The following is a 23097-nucleotide window of genomic DNA, read 5'->3' as shown; positions in this document are numbered from 1 at the left end:
GCAAAGAGCAATTAAGTTAGCTAGAATAACTAATAGATGAGTTGGCATCAGTAACTAATCCAAAAAAGCTTCATATTTCTCTCTTGAGCAATTTGATTTGGAATGCACTGAACTCAAATACCCATTTTGCCAGATATTAAACACTAAACGGGTAATTGTTAATTTAAAGGGTGATAAAATCAATATTGAATTGGCTTACCATAATGTGTATGTATGATTGCACCAAATATAGCTTATTGATGGTAACTTCAGCAATTTGTTTGTTTGAATAGTAAATGAACCGTTTGACAATGTTGCAATAATTAAATATATAAAAATAATTTATCTTGGCCCTTTTGGACTATCTCGTTTGTCATCTAGTGAGAAAAGTAGGATTTCAGCTTCGATTCTTTGACATGTTACATTTGAATACGTCAAACAATGTACATGTATATACACATATACATACAATGTTTTAATTATATATGAATGCGAACTATTTATATATATATAGTTTTAAAAAAGGTTTAGTCTATTAAAAAAACCAGATTTGCTTTGGCCATGATGATAATTTATCTCATAAATAATAATGGAGCACGGTTTGTGAAACTTTCAACACAAAAGCCTTGCGAAACAAGCATTTGAAGAAATTATTCGGTTTAATGGGCCAGTGGGTGTAACAACTTCTATAGGGTTGAACTAAGTTTTGCTCTGGACCATGACCATCGTTTTCTGAATTAAAGAACCTAAGCCTTGCCAACCACAAACAACTCTCTCTCCTCCTTTTTTCTTTTCCTATAAAAACGCCTCTCCTTCCTCTCAATTTCTCACCCCCACATATTTACATCACACTTCACCATCAAAAAACAACAACTCGCACACAAAGAGTTTGTAAGGAAAAAAAAAATCAAAGAAAAATGAAGTCCCTCAACAATGTCCTTGTCTTTGCCTTTTGGCTTCTCTTTGTTTCATCAGCATTCTACTTGGCTGCAGATGCCAAAATTCACCACCATGAATTTGTTGTAAGTATCTCTCTCTCTCTCTCTCTCTCTCTCTCTCTCTCTCTATAGCTAATGGCTATTTTGTTTACTTCTTTATTCTTCTTAGTTTTAGACACACTGAAACTTCTTTGTCTCATATTGAATAATGGATTAGATTCAAGCAACACCAGTGAAGAGGCTGTGCAAGACACACAACGCCATTACGGTGAATGGGCAATACCCTGGACCAACCTTGGAAATCAATAATGGTGACACACTCGTCGTCAAAGTTACAAACAAAGCTCGATACAATGTTACCATCCACTGGTAATTCATTGCATTATATATAATATAAACTTATACATACATTAAATCAGTCTCATTCCTACCAGGCAAGGTCGCGCAGCAAAACGACATCATATAACCAGTAATAGATAGGTCTTATTATCAAACTATTATTGGTAATAGGATGCGAACACCTAGTATAATCTAAGCCTATTACGGATAATAGGACATATTATACTAGATATGACAATGTCCAATAAGATAAAATTTCCAGCCCGGAGTAGAATTAAATTATATACTATGTATATGATTAAAAGTTTTCGTACCAACATATATTTTCTTGCCTTTCCCCATGAATCATTATGCATGAGGCATGCACGTGCTTAATAATTCGATTTTTGCTTATGAAATTTGCAGGCATGGTATTCGTCAATTTAGGACAGGGTGGGCAGATGGGCCCGAGTTTGTGACTCAGTGCCCAATTCGTCCTGGTGGGAGCTACACGTACCGATTCACAGTGCAAGGACAGGAGGGGACACTTTGGTGGCATGCCCATAGCTCATGGCTCAGAGCCACTGTTTATGGAGCTCTCATTATTCGTCCTAAGGAAGGAGACTCTTATCCTTTCACTAAACCAAAGCGTGAAACACCAATTCTTCTGGGTATGTAATTAGAAGGAAAAAAAGAATGATATATCAATTAGTGCTTAATTAATTTATCTAATTATGATTACATATATAATTCTGATACCTTTGAATATATATATATATATATATATAACAGGTGAATGGTGGGATGCAAACCCCATTGCTGTGGTGAGGCAAGCAACTAGAACAGGTGCTGCTCCGAATGTTTCTGATGCTTATACCATCAACGGTCAACCTGGTGACCTCTACAACTGCTCCAGCAAAGGTATATATATCTATATATACATATATGTATATGTATATATTTATGGTTGAACCACAAAAATGAATGTCTACCACGGTCCGATTTAGTCTAGCATACAAGAAAATATATATATAAATATATGAAGATTAATTTTCAAGAAAAGCGATTTTCCTTTATTATGATGTTTGACATAATATCTACTTAAGAATCTGTATAGATTTTCCATAATATGTATTGTTATTCAGAAACAAGAAAAGTCATAATTGGGCGGCAACAACAATTAGCTGATAGTATTAAGGAAATGATTTATTAGTATTCAATCATAGGGAATTATTATTGTGACCAGATGCGTTGAAATTGGATACTTTTTGGTTCATAATTTTCAGATAACATAAAATTAACTAATTCTTTTTCCATTTTTTTTAATTTGCCACAAAAGGGTAGATATTTTTTATTAAGATAAAAAGAAAAAAAGAAAAAAAGAAAAAAAATAATTTAATACTTTTTTTTCACAATTTCTTCTAACCGAAAAAATAAAACCTTGATTTTGCTATGCAATGCAGACACTATAATAGTCCCCATAGATTCTGGAGAAACCAACCTTCTGAGAGTCATCAATGCAGCATTGAACCAACCACTTTTCTTCAAAGTTGCCAACCACAAGCTCACAGTCGTTGGTGCTGATGCCTCATACACCAAACCCTTCACCACTTCCGTCCTCATGCTGGGTCCCGGCCAAACCACCGACGTTTTAATCAACGGAGATCAACCACCGAGCCGCTACTACATGGCGGCGCGTGCCTACCAAAGTGCGCAGAACGCACCATTCGACAACACCACAACCACTGCCATTCTCGAATACAAATCAGCACCATGTCCATCCAAAAAAGGCTTAACTATCAAACCAATCATGCCGACACTCCCTGCTTTCAACGACACGGCGACCGTCACCGCATTCAGCAGGAGCTTCAAAAGCCTAAACAAGGTCTTGGTCCCCACCGAAATCGACGAGAGCCTCTTCTTCACCGTCGGTTTGGGGCTCAACAATTGCCCCAAGAACTTCGGGTCCGCAAGATGTCAAGGTCCCAATGGTACAAGATTCACAGCAAGCATGAACAATGTCTCATTCCAGTTCCCAAAACAAATTTCCATATTGCAAGCTTATCAGCAAGGAATCCCGGGTGTTGTCACCCCTGATTTTCCGGCAAATCCTCCTCTGAAATTCGATTACACCGGCAACGTAAGCCGGTCGCTGTTTCAACCTGTTGCCGCAACAAAAGGGTACAAATTGAAGTATAATTCGAGAGTTCAAGTGGTTTTGCAGGATACAAGTATCGTCACCCCTGAGAACCATCCCATTCATCTACATGGATATGATTTCTACATTGTCGCAGAGGGTTTCGGAAACTTCGATCCCAAGAAAGATACTTCCAAATTCAACCTTGTTGATCCTCCTCTGAGGAACACTGTTGCAGTGCCTGTGAATGGTTGGGCTGTCATTAGATTTGTAGCTGATAATCCAGGTAACAAAAGAGAAAAAAAAAAAAAATTCACTATCCCATATCTAATTAATTTTTCCAATTTTGATGTTTAAGCTAATTAATGTATTTTTTTTTTCATTGAATATATGAATAGGTGTTTGGTTAATGCATTGTCACTTGGACGTTCACATAACCTGGGGATTGGCTATGGTGTTCTTGGTAGACAATGGGTTTGGTGAATTGCAGAGCATTGAACCTCCTCCGGCGGATCTGCCACTGTGTTAGAAAAAGGTTGTGATGATCCATAGGAAAGTTGTAGCTAGCCAGCTACTACCCCATTATTAGAAAAGTTCATAATCTCAATAAATTGGGATTCTAATTTTTCTCTTTTAGTGTACGAGGTTTTTTGTTGTTGTTTTCCCTGCATTTGGGGATGATCTAGTTCTTGCTCTGTTTTTTGGTATTCTATTTTTGTTAGATAAAGCGGGTTTGGAAAAACAAAATATAGATGGTGCTGTGGTAACAACAAATGAGTAGTATCATACTACCATCTGATTTAGTTTCTGTAACCCCCAGTTGTTATTTGATTTGTGAGATGTATTCTTTTTCTATAGCAAAAGTTTAATTCAGATTTGAAGTTTTTATTGTTTTTTATGTCTCTGTTTCATCCTAATTTTTAGAGTACAATGAAACTGAAAATAAAAAAATTAAAAAAAGGAGCAAAAATGGGAAGTCCAACAATCAATATAGTCACAAATCTTAAGTCGTTTAATTAATATGGTCAGGACTTTAAAATTATTGATTCTGAAATCGCTGTTCTTATTACATGACATCAAAAGTAACATATTTTTATCTTAGAACAGAGACTGTGGAGTTGAGGGGAAAAAAATAATAATAACAGTAATAAAGCATAAGAAGTGGAAGCGCATTGTTAGCCAACCAATGAAAATCCAAAACAAATTTGCAATTATGAATAAAAAGGTTCAGCCCAGCTGCCAAAGATTATTCTGTCCTAAAAACACGCTATCAGCAACATGTTTTATGAAAACATAAAAAGCAAAAAGAAAAATCCAAAATCTCAGAGTTGGTGTAATTGATGGGAAAATGGTTTTGAAAAAGCAGAAGACCAAGGATTTAAGCATCAGCACGACTAATGGTAGCTTTCTTGTTACTGTGCTTTGTAGATTCTTACAAGAAGCAACATTTTGTTATAGGATTGGAACAAAATTAATCTTCATTTTGAATTATATATAAAACAAATTTTTTTAAATTTCAAGTCTGCTCTACCTGTAACAGAAACATGTTAATAGCACGCTAAGGCCAATCTATACACACAAAATCGTATAAGAAAATATCAGTCAATGTGGGTACAACAACATGGATATGGTAAGAACCGGGACATGAAAAAGATAGAAGTGAAAAAAAGACATGCTTTTTACAAGTACAACAACATGGATATGGCAAGAACCGGGACATGAAAAAGATAAAAGTAAAAAAGGACATGCTTTTTACAAGGAAAAAAGATAAAAGTAAAATAAAACATGCTTTTTACAAGGAAAAAAGATAAAAGCAAAATAAAACATGTTTTTACAAGGAATATAAGTTAAGTACCAAACTTAAGATTGGTAGGGACCAGCAGATGCCAAAAAACATTGATTGGATCAAACTTTAAGCTACACATCCATTGACTAGACAACGAGGCGACTAATCATGGGTCTCGGTAACATGCGCTGCACAGTTTTGCGAATTTTTATTTTTTACAATAATTATTATTATTTTTTAAGAATAACATAAAAAATTATCCATGGATTTCCATAGCTCTTGAATCACCTTTGAACAAATCCTCACCAAATTCACTTTATCACGTGTATAAAAAATTATTCACGGATTTTCATAGCTCTTGAATCACCTTTGAACAAATTCTCACCAAATTCACTTTCTCACATGTTTCACTCAAATAAGATTTCAACACTCATGTTTGCATATTCATTTAAGCTTTTACTCTCTGTTGAACTTACACTTTTTTATCTTTTTTTCACTTAAAGAATTATCTCAAAATTCTAATTAAAATATACATAAAACAACAACTAGATCACAAATATATCTTAATTAAACTTATCAACAAAACAGCAACTAAAACGAATAAATACCGAGTGAATTGACAAAACCTAATCTTGGTCTTTCTAAGCAAAAATAAGGTAAATCAATAAGCAAATTTTCGGAATGAATAAAGAACTGATTAGAATATGAATAAACCAATAATTCAAAGATAAAATTTAGAAAAGAGATTCAAACAATGAACAATAATCAATTCGAGCAACATATGGAATAGTTATTGGTTGTTGTTTTTGTAATTTAAGTCTTGTCTCAATTCCTTTAATTAATTTCAATCCAATCAATTTAAGCACTCAAAATTCAAATATCCAGCAACAATATAGAATTTCCAGTAGATCCAAATAGCACAATTTAAAATTTTCTAGCTCAACAAATTAAAACTCAAACTTTTGAACAAACTGACCTTTTGTGATTTTTTATTTTATTTTCGGATTTTTTTTCTTTTTTTTTATTCTTCTTTTTTTTTTTTAATCATAAATAGAATAAGGCAAACACAAAATCTGAGCAATACCAAAAAAACACAAATAGCAAATTAGAATCCTACAAAGATCAAACCCGTGATTGCAAATTATAAATTTGTAAGTTTGTTGTATGTTGCCGTAAATCCTCGTTTCCTCCTTTTTTTTTTTTTTTGACTATATGAATGCAAATAACTAATATCAAAACAGTGAAGAAAAATCAACAAATAACCAAATTAACAAGAACAATGATGAAAAGCAACTAATAAACTAGAAAGCAAAAATACGGTAAAACAAAGAACCTAATTTCGGCTATGTATGATTTTTTTTTTTTTTTAAGATGCAGAATGTGTAGAAGTATGAAACAACCTTAACCTAATGTTAAAATTATAAAATAATACAAAAATAAATAAAGCAAATAAAGATAGATCAAACTTAAGTAAAATTCGGCTCTGATACTAAATGATACGAATCTAGGTCGACTTGCGCCTAAACTCGTATTATATTAGCCCGGAATCAATAAATTAAGTTCAAATTTTTATGATCACCTCAAGCCCTAATCAACCTGTGACTAGAAATTTTGGTATATGATGAAGAGATCACAATATGTGATAAATGTCCTATTGATAAGTCAAGCTAAAACACTCACTCTTTAACGGTGTTTTAGGCGTTCAAAGAGAATAAAATAAATTTTTTCTCACAATTAATTTTCTGAATAATATGTAAGCTGATTTCTCATTGAAAATAAGCCTTTAAATGGGCTTTAAATGAACAAAATAAAACCCTAAAAGGATTAAGAAATTTCGGCCAACATTGCCTAATTTCACACCGTTTCCTAATCTAATTTGTATTAATTAATTTCTTAATTTTGAAAAATGAATTAGTTAATTTGCAATCAAAATAATAAAATTCTAACTTTCCGAAGTTGATTTGTCCAGCAAATAAACAAATAAAACTAAAATAAAAGATAGTTTCCTAAAACAAAAAGTCAAATTCAAATTAGGAAACTAGTTGACTAGTTTGACCACTAAACTATCTTTGATCAATTTTCAACTTGTAAATGCTCCAAATCAGCTCTCATATGCCATGTAGGATGCCAAATAGGATTAATTATGACTCTCATATGTTGCCCTTGATTGGAACAAAGAGAAAATACCAAACCAACGAAATACAGCAAAGCCAGCAGCAAATACAGCAAAATTGGCCAAAAATTCCTTCCATGCGGAAATGTACTTCTTGGATGCTTTTGCTTCTACCTTGACTTGTTTCCATGACCTCTTAGTGATATTTATTGAATTCATGAAGTGTTGGATCTATTCCTTACTGTCCGGAGTCCATAAATGCACTAAAATAGCTATCCGGGTCCGTATCTACCTCCAACACTTGGATGTTTAGAATAGGCTTTGTATCTTCGGGTATTGATAAGCCCTTTTGAGAATTGATAAAACTCTCTGTATAGAACCAGCCAGGTTGTCCTTAAATCTCTTGGTTTGAGCCCTAATGATTGGTCCGATCTTCATCTGTATTGGATCTACACCCCAGTGGGTTGTCGATTGTGCGGGTGCAAATGCATTCTCTTCAACTCCACTTTTCTTGAAATACTTCCATAAATGGTTTGGAAATGAATTCTCCACCACAGTCTATCTGGAGTGTCTTCATCGGCTTCCCGACTTGCTTTCTACAAACGCCTTGAATTGTTAGAAGACCAAAAAAGCTTTTGACTTTTCTTTAAGAAAGTATACCCACATCTTTCGGGTATAATCATCAATAAATAGAAGGAAATATCTTTTTCCGTTCAAAGATTAAGTTCAAATTGGTCCAAAAATATCAGAATGTACCAACTCTAATGGTGCCTTTGCTCTCCAGGTATTTTTGGAAAATGACAATCTATGCATTTTTCCATATATGCATCCCTTATGAACTTTATTTATGTGGGCAATAGAAGGTATGCCTAAAACCATATTTTTTTCTTTTAATAATTTTAGGCAATTATAATTTAAACGCTTATATCATAGATGCCATAAATATGACTCACCCAATTTTTGACCTTGAAAAACTAATTTTTCATTATGTGGCATAATATGAGGAAAAACATTATTTTGATTCATTTTTATTTTTGCCACTATGATGTTTTCATTTTTGTCAGTAATTATGCTTTCATCTCCATCTAAATTTATAGAATATTTTTTTTTTAAGCACCTAGCCAACACTTGAGAGATTTGATGTTAAACCAGGAATATATAGCACATCATGGATGAGTTTAGAGTTACCTTCTCTGGAGTTTACTGCAATTACTCATTTTCCTTTAACTTCATGCGACTTTCCATCTCCAAGCTTTACTTCAGAGAAAATTTTTTTATCCATCTTCATATAACTATTGCATCCACTATCCAAATACCATGTATATTTTGATTCTTATTTAACGGACATGCATGGATAAAATACTTGACTTTCTTTAACCTTTTCAGAGTAATTAACTTTATTCTTTTTTCGCATGTCTTTATACCAATAATCTCTTTGTGAATGATTAGAAATTTTGCATTTTGTGCATTTAAAACGACAATCTTTTGACTCATGCCCAAGTTTTTTGCAAATAATGCAATAAGGTTTAGAATTAAGCGGGAAGATTTTTGCTCATAATTGTTTCTTCCTCCTTTGCCTTGGCCTTGACTTCCACGTCCTCTTTTAAAGGAACCTTCTCTTCTTGTTTAGCTGTTTGTTGAGGTTGCAAAATTCTTTTTTGTGATATTACAATTAGATTTGAATGCTTGCTCTACAAGTTGGTTAGAAAACCTGTTTATTATTTTTTCATGTGCTTCGAGAGAGCCAAATAGTTGATCCAAAGAGTAAGTTTTTAAATCTTTGGACTTTTTTATAGATGCAACAATATGCTTAAATTTTGCTGGCAGACATCTTAATATTTTTCTATAATGTTTTGATTAGTAATAGTATCTCCATAACTTCTAATTTGATTAATAATTGCAAATGCTCTAGAAGAGAATTCTTGAATAGTTTTGTTATCCTTCATTGCTAAATTATCAAATTCTTTCCAAAGAGTTTGAAGTTTAATGGATGTTACCCCTTCATGGCCTCCAAATTGTTGTTTCAGAATTTTCCATGCAGCTTTATATTTTGTTGCATTTTTTAGGGCAGATACTTTTACTTACCCCTTGTTGAATGAAAATCAATGCTCGTGTATCTCTTTGGATGTTTTGTTTGTACTTGTTCTTTACTGCTTCCGTGCACGACTGTAGTTGCTTTGGATTCGCAGGCTCATCATAGCCTTCTTCAATTATATCCCACAAATCTTGTGAGATAAAAAGAGTTTTCATTTGGATGCACCAAAAATCATAACTCTCATGGGTAAAGATAGGAATTAGATTTTGGGCATAATTAAAAGTTGATTGGTTATTGGCTGTCATAGATACTTTATAGAGGAGCAAGAACTAGGCTCTGATACCAAATTTGTTGGATAATATATGAAAAAGGTATTTAAAAATGGAGGCTTGAAAATAATAAAGGAGGTTAAAAAATGATTGTTTGGTAAAAGAAAAAGGAGTGGGCTGAGACTATGAAAGGAAGAGAAAAGCCCCAAAAAAAAAAACCAATGCACGTTAATTTTTGCTTTTTCTAATAATGCAAAACAAGTTGGATACAAGCCTATATATAAGGCTTAAAGAGGCGGTGAAAAATGATTACAACTGCCATGCTTACTCAAATGAAATAACAAGCATAAGCCCATGTTTTACATAAACTTTTACACATGTCAACTTTATATGCTTTTAAGTAAACCACTTAGACATCATTTCATTAATTGTAATATAGGTGTCAACAATCCTTCAAGTTTAAGGAAACACCACCACATCCTTAGCCAATTAGCCAATTGTTGACTTTTCCAATTACAAATTATTATTATTATTATTTTACTTTTTAACATAGAATTCGCTGCTTCCTTTGCCTCCACCATTGCTTCCTTCAAACAATACAAAATTATAGAAGGTACAAAAGGAACCGATCTGTACAAAGGTTTTAGAAACTTTTTTTGGATGAAATTGATACATGAGCATTGTTAGAATATTTTTGGGTGGAATGGAATGAGTTTGAGCATTCAATTTGATTTGAGACCATAAAATTTCATATGAAACCTTGAAAACCCAATGGCTGATGCTTTTTGCATTTGGATATTACTTCTTCGACGAGATAACACAAATGGATGATACAAAACCATCAATGAGATGAAGAAAACAACGTTGGACTCATTGGAGATGGCCATTAAACAGATGAGAAACCAACGGTTCATGCAACCAAGTCCGCAACCCGTGAAGTTGAAAATCAGATTGACCTCAACTATGATGGAGGAGGAAGACAAGTCATTTATTTTCTTCTAAATTAATTCCATAAAAATTGAAAAGAAAAATGAAAAATGAATTTTTTGGGGTCACATGAGTTGCACCTAACCCATTTTCATAGATTATTGTAACACCCCGTCCCCAAGTACATCGAAAATTTCTAAAATTTGACCAAGGTTGACCGAGTTTGACCATCGTTGACCTATAAGGGATCAAATGTTGACTTTTTGCTCCTGATGGAATTTCACATTGACCGAGATCCCGTTACGAAGTACATGTTGGCACGAGTTCATAGACTAGTAGCACGTCGAAAACGGAGCTATGCTTTGAAAGTTATGAGAAAAATAATTTGAGGTCCAAACTGTCCAAGGGGTGCCGGAGTTGACTTTTTGTTCATACAAAGTTGAGTTTTGACTCATGCATGGTTGTGAAGTATTCGTCAATACGAGTCCGTAGACTAGCGGTACACCTGATTTGGACATTTTGTTGAAAAGTTATGAACCTGCAAAATTTTTCAAATACAGTATTATTTTAATATTATTTTTAAAAATATGAATAGTTATGCCACATGTCACCAAGTGGGATACACTATGCGTAATATTTTAGAAGTGACACATATCAGCAATAACAAAATACTATATTATATTATTTTGTCTTTATTTTATATATTATTATTTTATAATTTTAATATTTATTTATTTATTTTTTTTGTTTTTGTCTTTTTTCTTTTCTTCCTTTTCCCCACGTGGGAAAATACTTTTCTTTTCTTTTCTTTTCCTTTTTTTTCCTTCTCCTTCTTCCCCGAGCCTGTCAAGCACCAGCAAAACACACACAGTGATTTCTCTCTCTCTCTCTCTCTCTCTCTCTCTCTCTCTCTCTCTCTCTCTCTCTCTCTCTCCTTTGACTCTCTCCCCCTCTCTCTTTGACCGATCGTTTTGGTCGGATTTCAGTGGCTGGATGGCAATACGCTCCGGCCAGGAAGCCTATTCTCCGGCAACGCCAACCTCCAATTTTCCCAGCCAAACGCTGCCGGACGGGCCTAGATCGGGTCAATGAAGTCAGCGGCGGTGGATTTGAGTTTTTCGGCGATTTTCGTCGTTTTCGGCCAGCTCAGTCCAATTTTTCACCCCTTTTCCCCTATTTTGGGTCTTCTGAGTTCAAATATGGTCTCCAATTGTTTAAATGCGAAGTGATTAGCGAGTTATGAGGAGGTAAAGTTCGGCCGGTACTTCCCGGGAAAATTCTGACCACCACCGGCGGAATTGGAGTCAATGGAGGCTGGTAATGTGATCCTCGTCTCCTTAGCTTTCCATAGACATCTTATTTGTGAATTTTAGATACCATTTGCGTTAGTTCCCCTGGGTATCGGATATTATTTATCCGAATAAAATATTAATTTATTTGAGTTGTGTAATATTGTTGTTCTAGAAGCATATGCGTCGTAGAATTGATCCCATGGAGGATCTTGGGTTAATTGCATGCTCGAGGTGAGTGATCCACCTTCAAAATTATTTCGGGTGTTAAATTATATTTATTTTGTGATAATTAAATGTTTGGATATAATATTTATGTGTTAAATATTTAGCAAAATTATATTTGAAATTTTGATGGCACAATTTGAATAAATTGAAATGTAATTAATCATATATGATTTTTGACAAATTATGGAAATTTAGATTTTATGGAAATTTGATATTTAAAAGAATTGTGATTTTAATATTAATTGATTTATTGTGGAATTTATTTGTGAGTTTAATTTGATTAATAAAAATGCATTTATATGGATTTATGAATTTTGGAAATTTTATGCGATTTTAATGAAATTATGCCAATCTTGAATTTTAAGAATTTAAGGATATTATTTTAAAAATTATGCTTACGCATTTGAATATTGTGGATTGGAAAATTGATACATTTGAAAGTTGATGGATTTGAAATTGATGGAAATTGTGCGATGGATTTATGACGATGATTTATAAAGGAATTGTAGAAGACTTACGGGTTTAATTGGATGGAATAAACAAGATGGTATTTATGAGATTTTGACATTTGAAAATAAATATATTGATTTTATGATTTTTAGATACACCATACACGTACTGGTATTCTTTATACATGGATATGATTAGCACACAAATGGATGTAATGAGTGCTCAGGTAGGTGTGAGTAACGCACAGGTGATTATGGGGTTGTCCTGTGGTTGCCATCGGATGAGTGTAGGCCACCTCTCCATGGCCGGGACGCCTATTAGCAGCGGCGCGGTAGGAAGCCACGCGACCGTATGTCGGTTTCTCTCTTTAACCTCCTGTCTGGCTGTGCTCGGGATGTTGGGGACTGTTGGCGCCACTGGTATATAGTGGGTGTATCAAGTGGTTTTCGAAACATGATTTTCAAAATAAATATTTTGAAATTATATTTAAATTAGAATGTATTTAATATTATTTTTATTATTTATTTCAATTGGAGATTTTAATACAAATTTTATGGAATTTTATTATGTTTTTAATTACCTATTTATATTAATGTTTTAACAATGTATTTTATCTTGATGTTACTATTTATATTGATTTGATGATTTTAAAGAGATCTTATTATGTTCTTACCATTTATTTTAAATAGAGGTTTTAATTTGATTTAATTTTTCCTCTGCTTAATTGTTCAATAAATTGATTTATTTTAATTACTTAATTATTCTATGAATTGTTTTAATGTGAGTTTTATTAATATTTCGGTATTAATTATCATGACATGCATTAATTATTTAGTAATTGTTACAAGTTATTTTTATTTCTATTTGTTTCATTATAAATTTTGGATCCTTGAATTTTCGTGTTTTATTGGAAAATTATTGACTAATTGTTTTCCTTGGTTTTCGGGGCATACAAATAGCGGGTTTTGTAAAATGTTTTAAAAAAGAGAACTTTTTCAACGGAATAAATGGTGAGAGTTTTGGGGGAAAATATTATTTTCAATTAATTATCATTTATTTATTCATTGATTATTCTTAACTAATCAAGTATACTATGATTGTTATGATTACCATAATTGTGTATATAGATAGGGTCATTCATTGAGATGATTAGCATCTCATGTTTTTAAATTCCATTTCCCTAAGCCCAGGTTAGGAGACGTTGATCGTCTAAGGCAAGCCTGACGTCTCAGTTCATTGCCGAAAGTTCAAGAAGCATTTTTCCCTTTTTCCTCTCCATCTTGTATTGCTTCATCTGTCATTGTATTAATTTTATAATTATTTATATAATACTCTGTATACTGATTGGACACATATTTATTGAATCATATATTGATTCCCTGTCATTTACTTGGAGTGCTGCAAATCTGTGGAAATATATTGTAGTAAGGTGAGAGGAATAAGGGGTGTATATAGAAGTGTATTTTTAGTGCAGAAAAATTGTAGTAAGCCCAACCCTTAGGGGAGGTTCTGTCGGATTTTCCATTGGAGGGTCCGATAGGATTTCCCTGGGATCAGGACTTGTCTAGGGTTCCGATAAAAAATCTTAAATAGGTCCTGACATTATGCTAAATATTAACAGAATTTGACTAAAGTGTTAGATTGTAAAATAGAGGGTATTAAATGTCAAAAAAAATTTAATGGCCCCTTCAGTGAAATAAGTGAAAATAGAAGGTATTAAAGTACATTTTTGCCAACTTTTTATTTAAGCAGCATTTTGGCCTACTTTTTATTTAGGCAATTAAAATTCTAAAAGCGCAAATATATATAATGTGGTATCAAATAATTTATATCACTAGATCCTAAAAATCTGCATGTGGTATATTACCATAAATGAAAATTGATCAATATATGATCTATTATTCATGCAAAAATCATGTATTTGAATATACTGTTTATAGCAAAATTATGTCTGAAACATACTTATTTGTTACTTGGCAGTTGGACAATTTGTTAAATAAAATAGTTGATTATTTATATAGAATGCTTGGACCATGAATAATTATAAAATTTAAAGTTTAAATTCCTTGAATAGGATGTTGATTTTGCAAATGGAAATAGAGATGCACATTTAATAATCCATGGAATATTTTAAAAAGCCTCAAAAGTGACAATTTGTTAAATAAAATAGTTAATTATTTATATAGAATGCTTGGAGCATTAATAATTAACAAATTTAAAATTTAAATTCCTTGAATAGGAAGTTGATTTTGCAAACGGAAAGAGAGATATACATCTAATAATCCATGAAATATTTTAAAAAGCATCAAAAGTGGCGTATGTAGAGAAATATTCTAAAAGAGGTTCTCCTAAAGATAATAGTTTAATATTTTGAGATCATGAGAATAATTGTCGACAGTTTATTCAAAACAATTTTATAAAATCATTAAAAATAATTATGATCTCAAAACTATATAACATTGTAGATTTTATCTGCAAATTGTTGGCCAATTTAGAAATTGATGAAAACTAAATATAAATTAATTGTTTTTATTTGTTGAAAACCTCAAATATTATATCATAACATGTATATTGATGATTGGATATGTTTATTATATATAAAGCCTAACTTATGATACAAAGTTCCCCAAAGAGATTTGCAATGAAGAAATATACTAACATATTGTAAATGCAATTATATTTCAATATTTTATGAGTTTAATAATTTTAAAAATATTTGAATTGCATTTATATGCATATGATATTATTAAATATTGTATATTGAATTTTGAGATTTTGATAATCCCTGTTGGATTGTGCAATTGTTTGAAGCAATTTAAATAAAGCACTATATGAATTAGATAAATAAGTTATAATTATCTTAATGAGTACTCTAAATATAATGTGATATATTAACAAAATAATTCGATTATATGTATTTATTGTTATTGCTTTCACTGTAGCATATTAAAACTTCTGAAGAGTTTAATGAGGCAGTTTTTGCACCAAGGAAAAATCCGAAACTAGAATAAAGATCTAAAATTTTTGAAAGTTATTAAATTGTATAATTTGTTAGTTATTAATTTTATTAGTTGTAAATATTCAAACACACTTGAATGAAAGTCACTGGATGATAATTTGGTATTACAACTATAAATGAGATTATGATACATGAAATGTGTTAAAGTTTTTGTAGAAAAAGATAGAGTTTCTTAGAAGGAAAACTCACATGAAGGACTTTTTGGTATACAAGTTTATGATAGTACTGCATGAATATAATGATAATCGCATTGCTTATGTTGAAATAGCGTTAAATATTTATTTGAAATGTGTCAACTTAAAGACTATATATAGTACTTATATTTATGTCAACATTAAAGGGAGTATGTAGATCAATGATATGCATACTGTAGTTTTTGGCCTTTACGAAGGTTTTGTTCTATTAGATTTTCCTGTAAAGTTTAAATGAGGCAGTATGATGAGCAGTTTATTATGAATAAGAATCATCAATGCTACATCAGTATAATATATGCATAAATTGTACTTTTTTTCATTCGTCATGATTTTTTCCTACTAGATTTTTCTTATAAGGTTTTTAATAAGGCAATTTATCATTTAAACATACCAGAAGTATTATATTAATTGTACCCTTTTTCCTTGTCATGGTTTTGTCTGTAGGATTTTCTCTGACAAGATTTTAATGTGGCAACTTAACATTCACATGCATAGAAAGTGCTAAAATTAGGGAGAGAGAAAAAACATTAACCATACTCTTTTTCTTCATCAACATTTTTTATCCCACTGGAAACTACATAGAAAGTGCATTTTTGCATGAAACTTTGAAGAACCAGTATTTGTTGATTAACCTCCTAGTTATATTAAGATTGGAGATGAACATAAATTGTATACATTAAAAAAGGCTTTTTACGAACTAAAACAAGCCTCACAAGCTAGATATAGTCATACACATGGGTGAAAATAATAATATCGACAAAAATATTGAGGATATGATTTTATAAAAATATCAATAAAAATATTAATATCGACGGAAATATTGATAAAATTACTGAAACTGTAAATATTTAATTTAAAATATAAATTTTTATATATGAGATACAGTATTTGTTAGCATTAAAATATAAAAAATTTAATAAATAATATTAAAATATATAAAATTTTCAAATATAATTTATAATAAATCATCAATACCAACTTGTATTTAAGTTAGGCCTCAACTAACTTGCGTTTATAATTGCAATGCAATATTTCTAACCATATTAAAAATAATAACCCATTTTCGTAAAGTCTGAAACTAATAAAAACTGGTTTAGTATTCTTTTCGAAATATTAATTTCACTTTTGTATTAAAATATGCAACTTTTTTTCCCCTTTATGATGGTATTATAATTATGCAATTTTTTTTTTTATTTTTTAAAAATATGCAACTTAAAACACCAAAGTTGCCACCTTTTCCAACAGACCAATAACAAGGATGTTTAGTCCAACTTATTGAAGTTTCCACACAATAAAACCCGAAATAGAAAGTCTAATGGGTCAATTCAATCTCGAGCCCATATGACCCAATTTATTGGGCTGTTAGATATACGGGTCCAAAATATATATATATGTTTAATTGTGCTTTTTATTTCTTAAAGTTTTTTTTTTTTTTTTTTAACGATTTACTATTAGTTTATTGATAAATTTGAATACTAGTTATTTTTTTTGAACTTTTTGTTCTTTTATTAGATTGGGAAGATCGCTACGCTAATAACACCATACCTAACCACAGCAGAAAGAAATCAAGTGGGGCTGAAAGAAGGGGTACACGAAAACCAAGTCACAGGTTAATTGAAACATTGATGAAGCACAGTTGTCACCCAATCAGGAGTTTTGGATCAAAGACTCAAAGCAATCATGAGTTTGGGAGTGGTGGTGGTGGTGGTGGTGCTGCGGTTGTGGTGTCATGGTGGTGATTGTTGGTGCTGTGGTGGTGGTTATAGTTGAAGCCGACTTCCTAAACTCCCATGCCCACCAAATATCACACGCAACACACAAAATTAAAAGAATATAATTACAATTAAAACTTTCAGACAGCAGAAGTGCAGAACCCATAAAAAAATTATCCACCAACAACCGACATCTCCACCGGGTTTCATAATTATCCATTGAAAATATGGGATTTCTACCGATTTCAGACGATATCGATGATATTTTGCGACAACGACGACATTTCTCCAGCACCGCAGACAGATATTTCTTGCCCGCTCTGTCGGTGTCACCGATAGCCGAAATTCGATATTGTCGGCAAAATTTCGAAGTTCTCGACGATTTTTTCTTCCTTGGTCATACTGAGGCTCATCTTTTGAAAGAAGGTTTCCAAAAATGTCCATATGAACATACATTTTTTTGTTAAGATTGAAGATAGAAGGAAAATGTTCATCGTCTGCTTATATGTAGATGATCTTATATTTACAGGAAATGATGGTGCCATGTTTGAAAAATTTAAGAAGTTTATGATGATTGAATTTGAAATGTCTGATCTTGGTATGATGCATTATTTTCTTAGGATAAAAGTGCAGTTTGCCAGTGGAATTTTTATTTCTCAAAAGAAGTATATATGAGAAATTTTAAACAGGTTTCAAATGAAGGATTGTAATCCTATAAGTACCCCAACTGAGTTTGGCTTGAAGCTAAACAAGAATCATGGAAGAACTAAGGTGGACAGTACATTCTTTAAGCAAATAGTGGGTATTTTGATGTATTTAACTGCAATAAGACCAGACATAATGCACTCTGTGAGTTTAATTTGCAGATATATGGAGAAACCAACAATGCTGCATCTTTTAGCTGCCAAGAGAATCTTTCGTTATGTGCAAGGGACAAAAGATTTTTGGCTATTCTACAAGAACGGTAAAAAGTCAGATTTAATTGGATTTAATAACAGTGATTATGCAGAAGATCAAGATGATAGAAGGAGCACAAAGGATTATGTTTTTATGCTTGGCACATGGGTTGTTTCGCGATCATTTAAGAAGCAACCAATTGTTACTTTAACAAGTGCTGAAGCAGAATTGGTTGGTGCAACAGCTTGTGCTTGTGAAGCTATCTGGCTGAGGAATATTCTAGAAAAGCTTCATTTCAAGCGGATGGAAGCTATTATAATTTTTTATGACAGCAGCTCAGCCATCAAACTCTCTAAAAATCTGGTGCTACAACGAAGAAGCAAGCATAATGATAAGATATCTACAATGATGGACAATTGAACTGAAGTATTGCAGAAGTCAAAGAGTAGCTGGCTGATATATTTACTAAACCTCTCAGACTTCTTCCCTTCCAAAATCTATGGAGGTTGTTGGGTATTTGCACTTTGAAGGATCTTACTTGAAGTGAAAGACTTGTACAATTAAACTGATGTCTAAAAGCTTTCAATTTAAGGGAGGGATCGTTGAATAATAGTGCTTTACATTTCTGTTTAGATTGTCCTAAATTTTCACAGTTTGATTATTGTGGTTCTTAGAACGTGGTTTTGTTACCTAGGCTTTAAGGAGCTTGTTTTTGCAAGCTGATTTATGCCTATTTTAATGTTATTTTCAGTTGTATGCCTATAAAAGGCTACATGTGTTTATTGAATAAAATGAAGTAGCTTAGCAGGTTTTATCAGTTATGAGTTCTCCTTTATTTCTTTATTTTTTACGGGGAATTGTATAGACTTAAATTGGTCATGCAACTAATATTTTTGTAAAAAAGAAATCAATTATCATCATCAATACAATTTAATTTCTTCCCTATATTTTCTAATAATTTGTAAAAATCCCAAAATATTATAGCATGAAAAGTTCCTGATATTTACACATCCATTTTTTATCTGCAAAAAATATAAGAAAGAAAACTGCATACAAACAAAATTAAACACAGTGCCCTCCCAAAAATACATTAGTTTTTTTTTTTTTTCAACCAAAAGATGAATCAACTTCCTTTCTATTTTCCATTACGTAGTACAATTTCATAGAGTTACTCCGAGTAGACCCTTTTGCCCGTACACCTCCACAACTCTGCATCACCAACACCGACACCATTCCACCCCAAAAATCCGCCGAAGCCAGCATGTCGCCGATCACTCCAAGCTCCGGATTCTCGACAAAATCAGAAATCTCATCGTCTCCGACGGTCTCGGCACTATTCCACCGTCTCCGTCCGACCATAACGAGGTCAAAACCGCTCTGCAAACTCCGAATCCCATTCACCACCTCCACATCGTCCTCGGCCTCCACCTCTTTCCAAACAACAAACTCATTCTCCACGCTCTTCATCTTGAACTCCTCCACGGCCGCATCGTCCATCTTCCTCTCCCGTTTCCGATCTTCGCTTTCCTGGTAGCCATTCTTCGTCGTCCACAAGTTGATGATCCTCACCACCGTGACAGACACATCCTCGTGGTCCGACATTCGTGATGCGAAAGCCAAGGCCTCCCGGTCGTCCGGTCCTCCGTTGAAGATCACCGCGACGCGGTACGAGAAACTCGCGGTGATCGCCGACAAAGTGAAGCTCCTGTTGACGAGAATTCCGACGGTGCAAGGTGCGAACATCTGCAAGTTCACATTGAATTGGTGTATGGAAGCCGCGACGCTTCTGCTGATTAGATATTGCTGGTTCTGATGGAAAGGGACGATGATGAGAGGTATGAGCTTGTCATGTGAGAGACGACAGAGGGTTTCGTGCATTGTCTTGTACGGAGCGATCATGGTGTAGGGTTGGACGGAAACATGACCTTTTGATACTCTAGTGTAATTTTCGAAAGCTCTGAAGATCGTTTCGGATTTAGTGGAAATTGCGGGCCTGAATTGCTGCCTTCTGTGGCTGTGGAATGGTAAGAGGAGGGGAGAGGTACGTCCGACGAGCTCGACGGCGTGGATAATGTATGAACAGATTGGGCTCGAAATCGATGCGCTCGCGGCTTCGAGGAGTTTGACAATGCTGTTCACACCTTCTTCGTGGTGGACACAGCAGAGAACGCGGAATTCGGAGTTGCGGGGAATGGAATTGAGTGTCCTGAGGCCTCTGTGCTTGACAACCGGACCGAGCCTTGATTGTGGATTGGATAGAAGTTTTATGAGTGGGGCTACCAAGAAAGTTATAGCCACTGTTGAAACTACCAGTTGAGTATATGTTTGTTCGTCTATGTACTGCAACACACAAGATGATCAATTTAGAGATAATATTGAAGGTTAAAGTAAAGAAAATTAAGCTGTTCTTTGGTAATGCTCTGTTTATTATTATTATTATTATTATTTTCTTTTTATTATAGTTGATTGAAAGGTCTAATAAGTTTTCAATTCTGATTCATATTAACCATATCCATCTTTATAAAGTTAAGATGCAATACAAATGATTAATATAACCTATGTACCTTATCTAACGGATCATTTGCACTACATCATGATTTTATAAAGTTAAATAATTGATAAACTTCAACTGATACTAATTAATATTAACAAATATTTGAATCAAATAAATTACACACTAAATTAAGCCCAAAAAAATAAAATAAAATAAAAATATATGTTATTAAAGGACACCTAAGAAAACGAAATGAACCAATAACAGTCTAACCTTCATGGATTTCCATTTATGAAAAACGATAATCTCAAGTATTCCCTTGACATTCATAATCAAGCCAAGCAAGAGAGCATTTCTGAACTTGATTTTGCAGCATAGCGCAGCGAGCATCGTTCCAAAAAGCTTTGCAAGACATCCCACGTTAAAAGTGAACTGAAATCTGTGAAAAGATCTCCAATCCTTAACGGAACAAAGCTCCACAGTGTAGCCAACATGCATAAAGAACAACGGCATGAAAAACTCCGAAATTATGTATTCAGATTTCTCTACAAGGGCTGCGCCGAGGGGTGGTCCATCTGGTATGGCTAACCCCAGAAACAAAGGACCAGCCATGCTTGATCCTAATACGATGTCGGACAAAAATGCCATAACTAAAACACCTACTAGCAGTGTAATAATATAAATCTCACGCACAGGTTTTCCCTCTGGTGTATTCTTTATAACCATTACAACTGCCGGCCTTATTACTTGTACGCTAAGAAATACCAATGCTAAGAAACACACCAGAGCTCCAACAGCTTGGCCGGTATTTTCTTGTCGAAGGATGACCGACAATGCTATGAAGAACCATTGGATAACGTCGTTGAGCATCGCGGAAGACATTGCGAGATGTCCTAATTCGGAATTTACGAGGTTCAGCTCCTGCAAAGATTCGGCTATGACAGGAAAATAAGAGAAGGACAATGACAAGGCCACATAGAAAAGGAAAGTCCCTTTCATGACTTCTTGAAATTTATCAGCTAGAGGACGAAGACTTGCATAACTCACTATGAGAGGTAATACGAAGCCTGTTATACCGATCCTCCATGCATTTCTTGCGGCCCTTACAATGATGTCCATGTCCATTTTCACCGCGATTAGGAATATGGAGTATATGGAACCGATTGATGCAGCTGTGCTTAGAAATTCACTCTCTCTTGGTGGGAATAGTTTCTCCCTCAATGTATCTATTCGTCCTAGCACAGATGGTCCTAAGATAATTCCAGCCTGAAAATTAGTAAACCAGTTAATCAAAAGAAATTTGTCACATGAATAATGTCACTCTTTAGTTTCTAATTCATTCAGAATTCCATTTGACGTTCAATTACATTAGAATTTCAATGCAGAGGCACATCACATCCATGTTCTTAATTTAATTCCTGCTACACATGCATGTACATAGACGATTGACATTATTCTTATTTTATTTTACCAAACCAAGTCAAGGTTTCCCCTGTGCAGCACAATTTGCTCTTCGCATATCCCAAAATTGAAGAATGTGATCGACACCAAAAAAGATGCAAAAAGGAGAGAACAGGGGAAAAAAACAGGGTGTTTGCATGTAATATATAAATTGCAATGGAAAATTATTGGTGAGAAAATTGGAAAATCTAAAGAGCAAATATTATTAATACGTACCAGGACATTGCAGACAAATTTGGATTGTCCGAGTGGCCTAAGAAACAAGTAAATAAGTCTGGAAAACAAAACATAGAGGAAGATTTGGGTAAAGACTACAGGACAAACATAGTCGAAAGGATTATCTCCATTGAATATGCCTCGGGATCTCACTCCCTGTTCTGGGAGGCAAATCAACTCGTGACGACCCTTATACAAGGAGGTATGCTGATGACCGTAGGCTGATGAACTATCATTGCCGAAGGTGGCCATAATTTGCCACCTTCTGCAATTTCTTTACCAGATAGAGAGAATGAATTGTTCGTTTATCCCACATCGAACCATCACTTTTTGCCTTTTTTCTTTTTTGTTAGATTAATGGTTCTTATTAGTCCTCCCACTTTAAATGAATGCCACACCACCATTTGTTTTTTGTCCACAGATCAAGGGGTCCGTAATCTTCTTCTTTTTTTTTCTTTTTTTTTTCTTTTTTTTAATTTTAATTTCAATCCCTCTGCTTGACGATAGTTGTGGAAAAATTTATATTTACACGAGAAAAAAGAATATAAATAGAGCTTGGAAAATGTAAAATGATAGAGAGGTTTTATGAAGGAATTAATTAAAGGATATGGGAGCGAATGGAAAACCATATGGGA

The 23097-nt window shown here is 33.4% G+C and overlaps 2 protein-coding genes across 3 annotated transcripts; one reads left to right on the top strand and one right to left on the bottom strand.

Annotated features, from left to right (window-relative positions):
• Positions 1 to 793: 793 nt before the first annotated feature.
• LOC125420488 (laccase-12) lies at positions 794 to 4270 on the top strand. Its single transcript, XM_016021996.4, has 6 exons — positions 794 to 1001; positions 1135 to 1286; positions 1662 to 1906; positions 2028 to 2156; positions 2699 to 3658; positions 3771 to 4270. Exons 1-6 carry the CDS (start codon positions 897 to 899, stop codon positions 3899 to 3901), a joined length of 1722 nt encoding a protein of 573 aa, XP_015877482.1. The 5' UTR covers positions 794 to 896; the 3' UTR covers positions 3902 to 4270.
• Positions 4271 to 19238: 14968 nt separating this feature from the next.
• On the bottom strand, positions 19239 to 22893 carry LOC125420490 (cation/H(+) antiporter 15). Of its 2 annotated transcripts, none has more exons than XM_048467128.2 (3): positions 22463 to 22893; positions 21059 to 22051; positions 19239 to 20631 (listed from the first exon to the last, which is right to left on the bottom strand). In XM_048467128.2, the coding sequence occupies exons 1-3, from the start codon at positions 22712 to 22714 to the stop codon at positions 19399 to 19401; spliced, it is 2478 nt and encodes an 825-aa protein (XP_048323085.2). In that variant the 5' UTR covers positions 22715 to 22893; the 3' UTR covers positions 19239 to 19398. The 2 variants fall into 2 exon arrangements, with proteins under 2 accessions (XP_048323085.2, XP_060675431.1); XM_060819448.1 differs by having other exon boundaries at positions 21059 to 22035; positions 22463 to 22584.
• Positions 22894 to 23097: the final 204 nt, after the last annotated feature.

This window comes from Ziziphus jujuba, chromosome 8 (assembly GCF_031755915.1).
Source record: "Ziziphus jujuba cultivar Dongzao chromosome 8, ASM3175591v1".
NCBI lineage: Eukaryota > Viridiplantae > Streptophyta > Magnoliopsida > Rosales > Rhamnaceae > Ziziphus > Ziziphus jujuba.
This window is presented reverse-complemented; position numbering and strand designations above follow the sequence as displayed.

Coding starts and splice junctions, on each gene's coding strand:
- LOC125420488 (XM_016021996.4), top strand. CDS start 897: ATGAAGTCCCTCAACAATGTCCTTGTCTTTGCCTTTTGGCTTCTCTTT. Junction 1,287..1,661: donor TACAATGTTACCATCCACTG/GTAATTCATTGC, acceptor TGAAATTTGCAG/GCATGGTATTCGTCAATTTA. Junction 3,659..3,770: donor ATTTGTAGCTGATAATCCAG/GTAACAAAAGAG, acceptor ATATATGAATAG/GTGTTTGGTTAATGCATTGT.
- LOC125420490 (XM_048467128.2), bottom strand. CDS start 22,714: ATGGCCACCTTCGGCAATGATAGTTCATCAGCCTACGGTCATCAGCAT. Junction 22,052..22,462: donor AATTTGTCTGCAATGTCCTG/GTACGTATTAAT, acceptor ACTAATTTTCAG/GCTGGAATTATCTTAGGACC. Junction 20,632..21,058: donor ATAAATGGAAATCCATGAAG/GTTAGACTGTTA, acceptor TGTGTGTTGCAG/TACATAGACGAACAAACATA.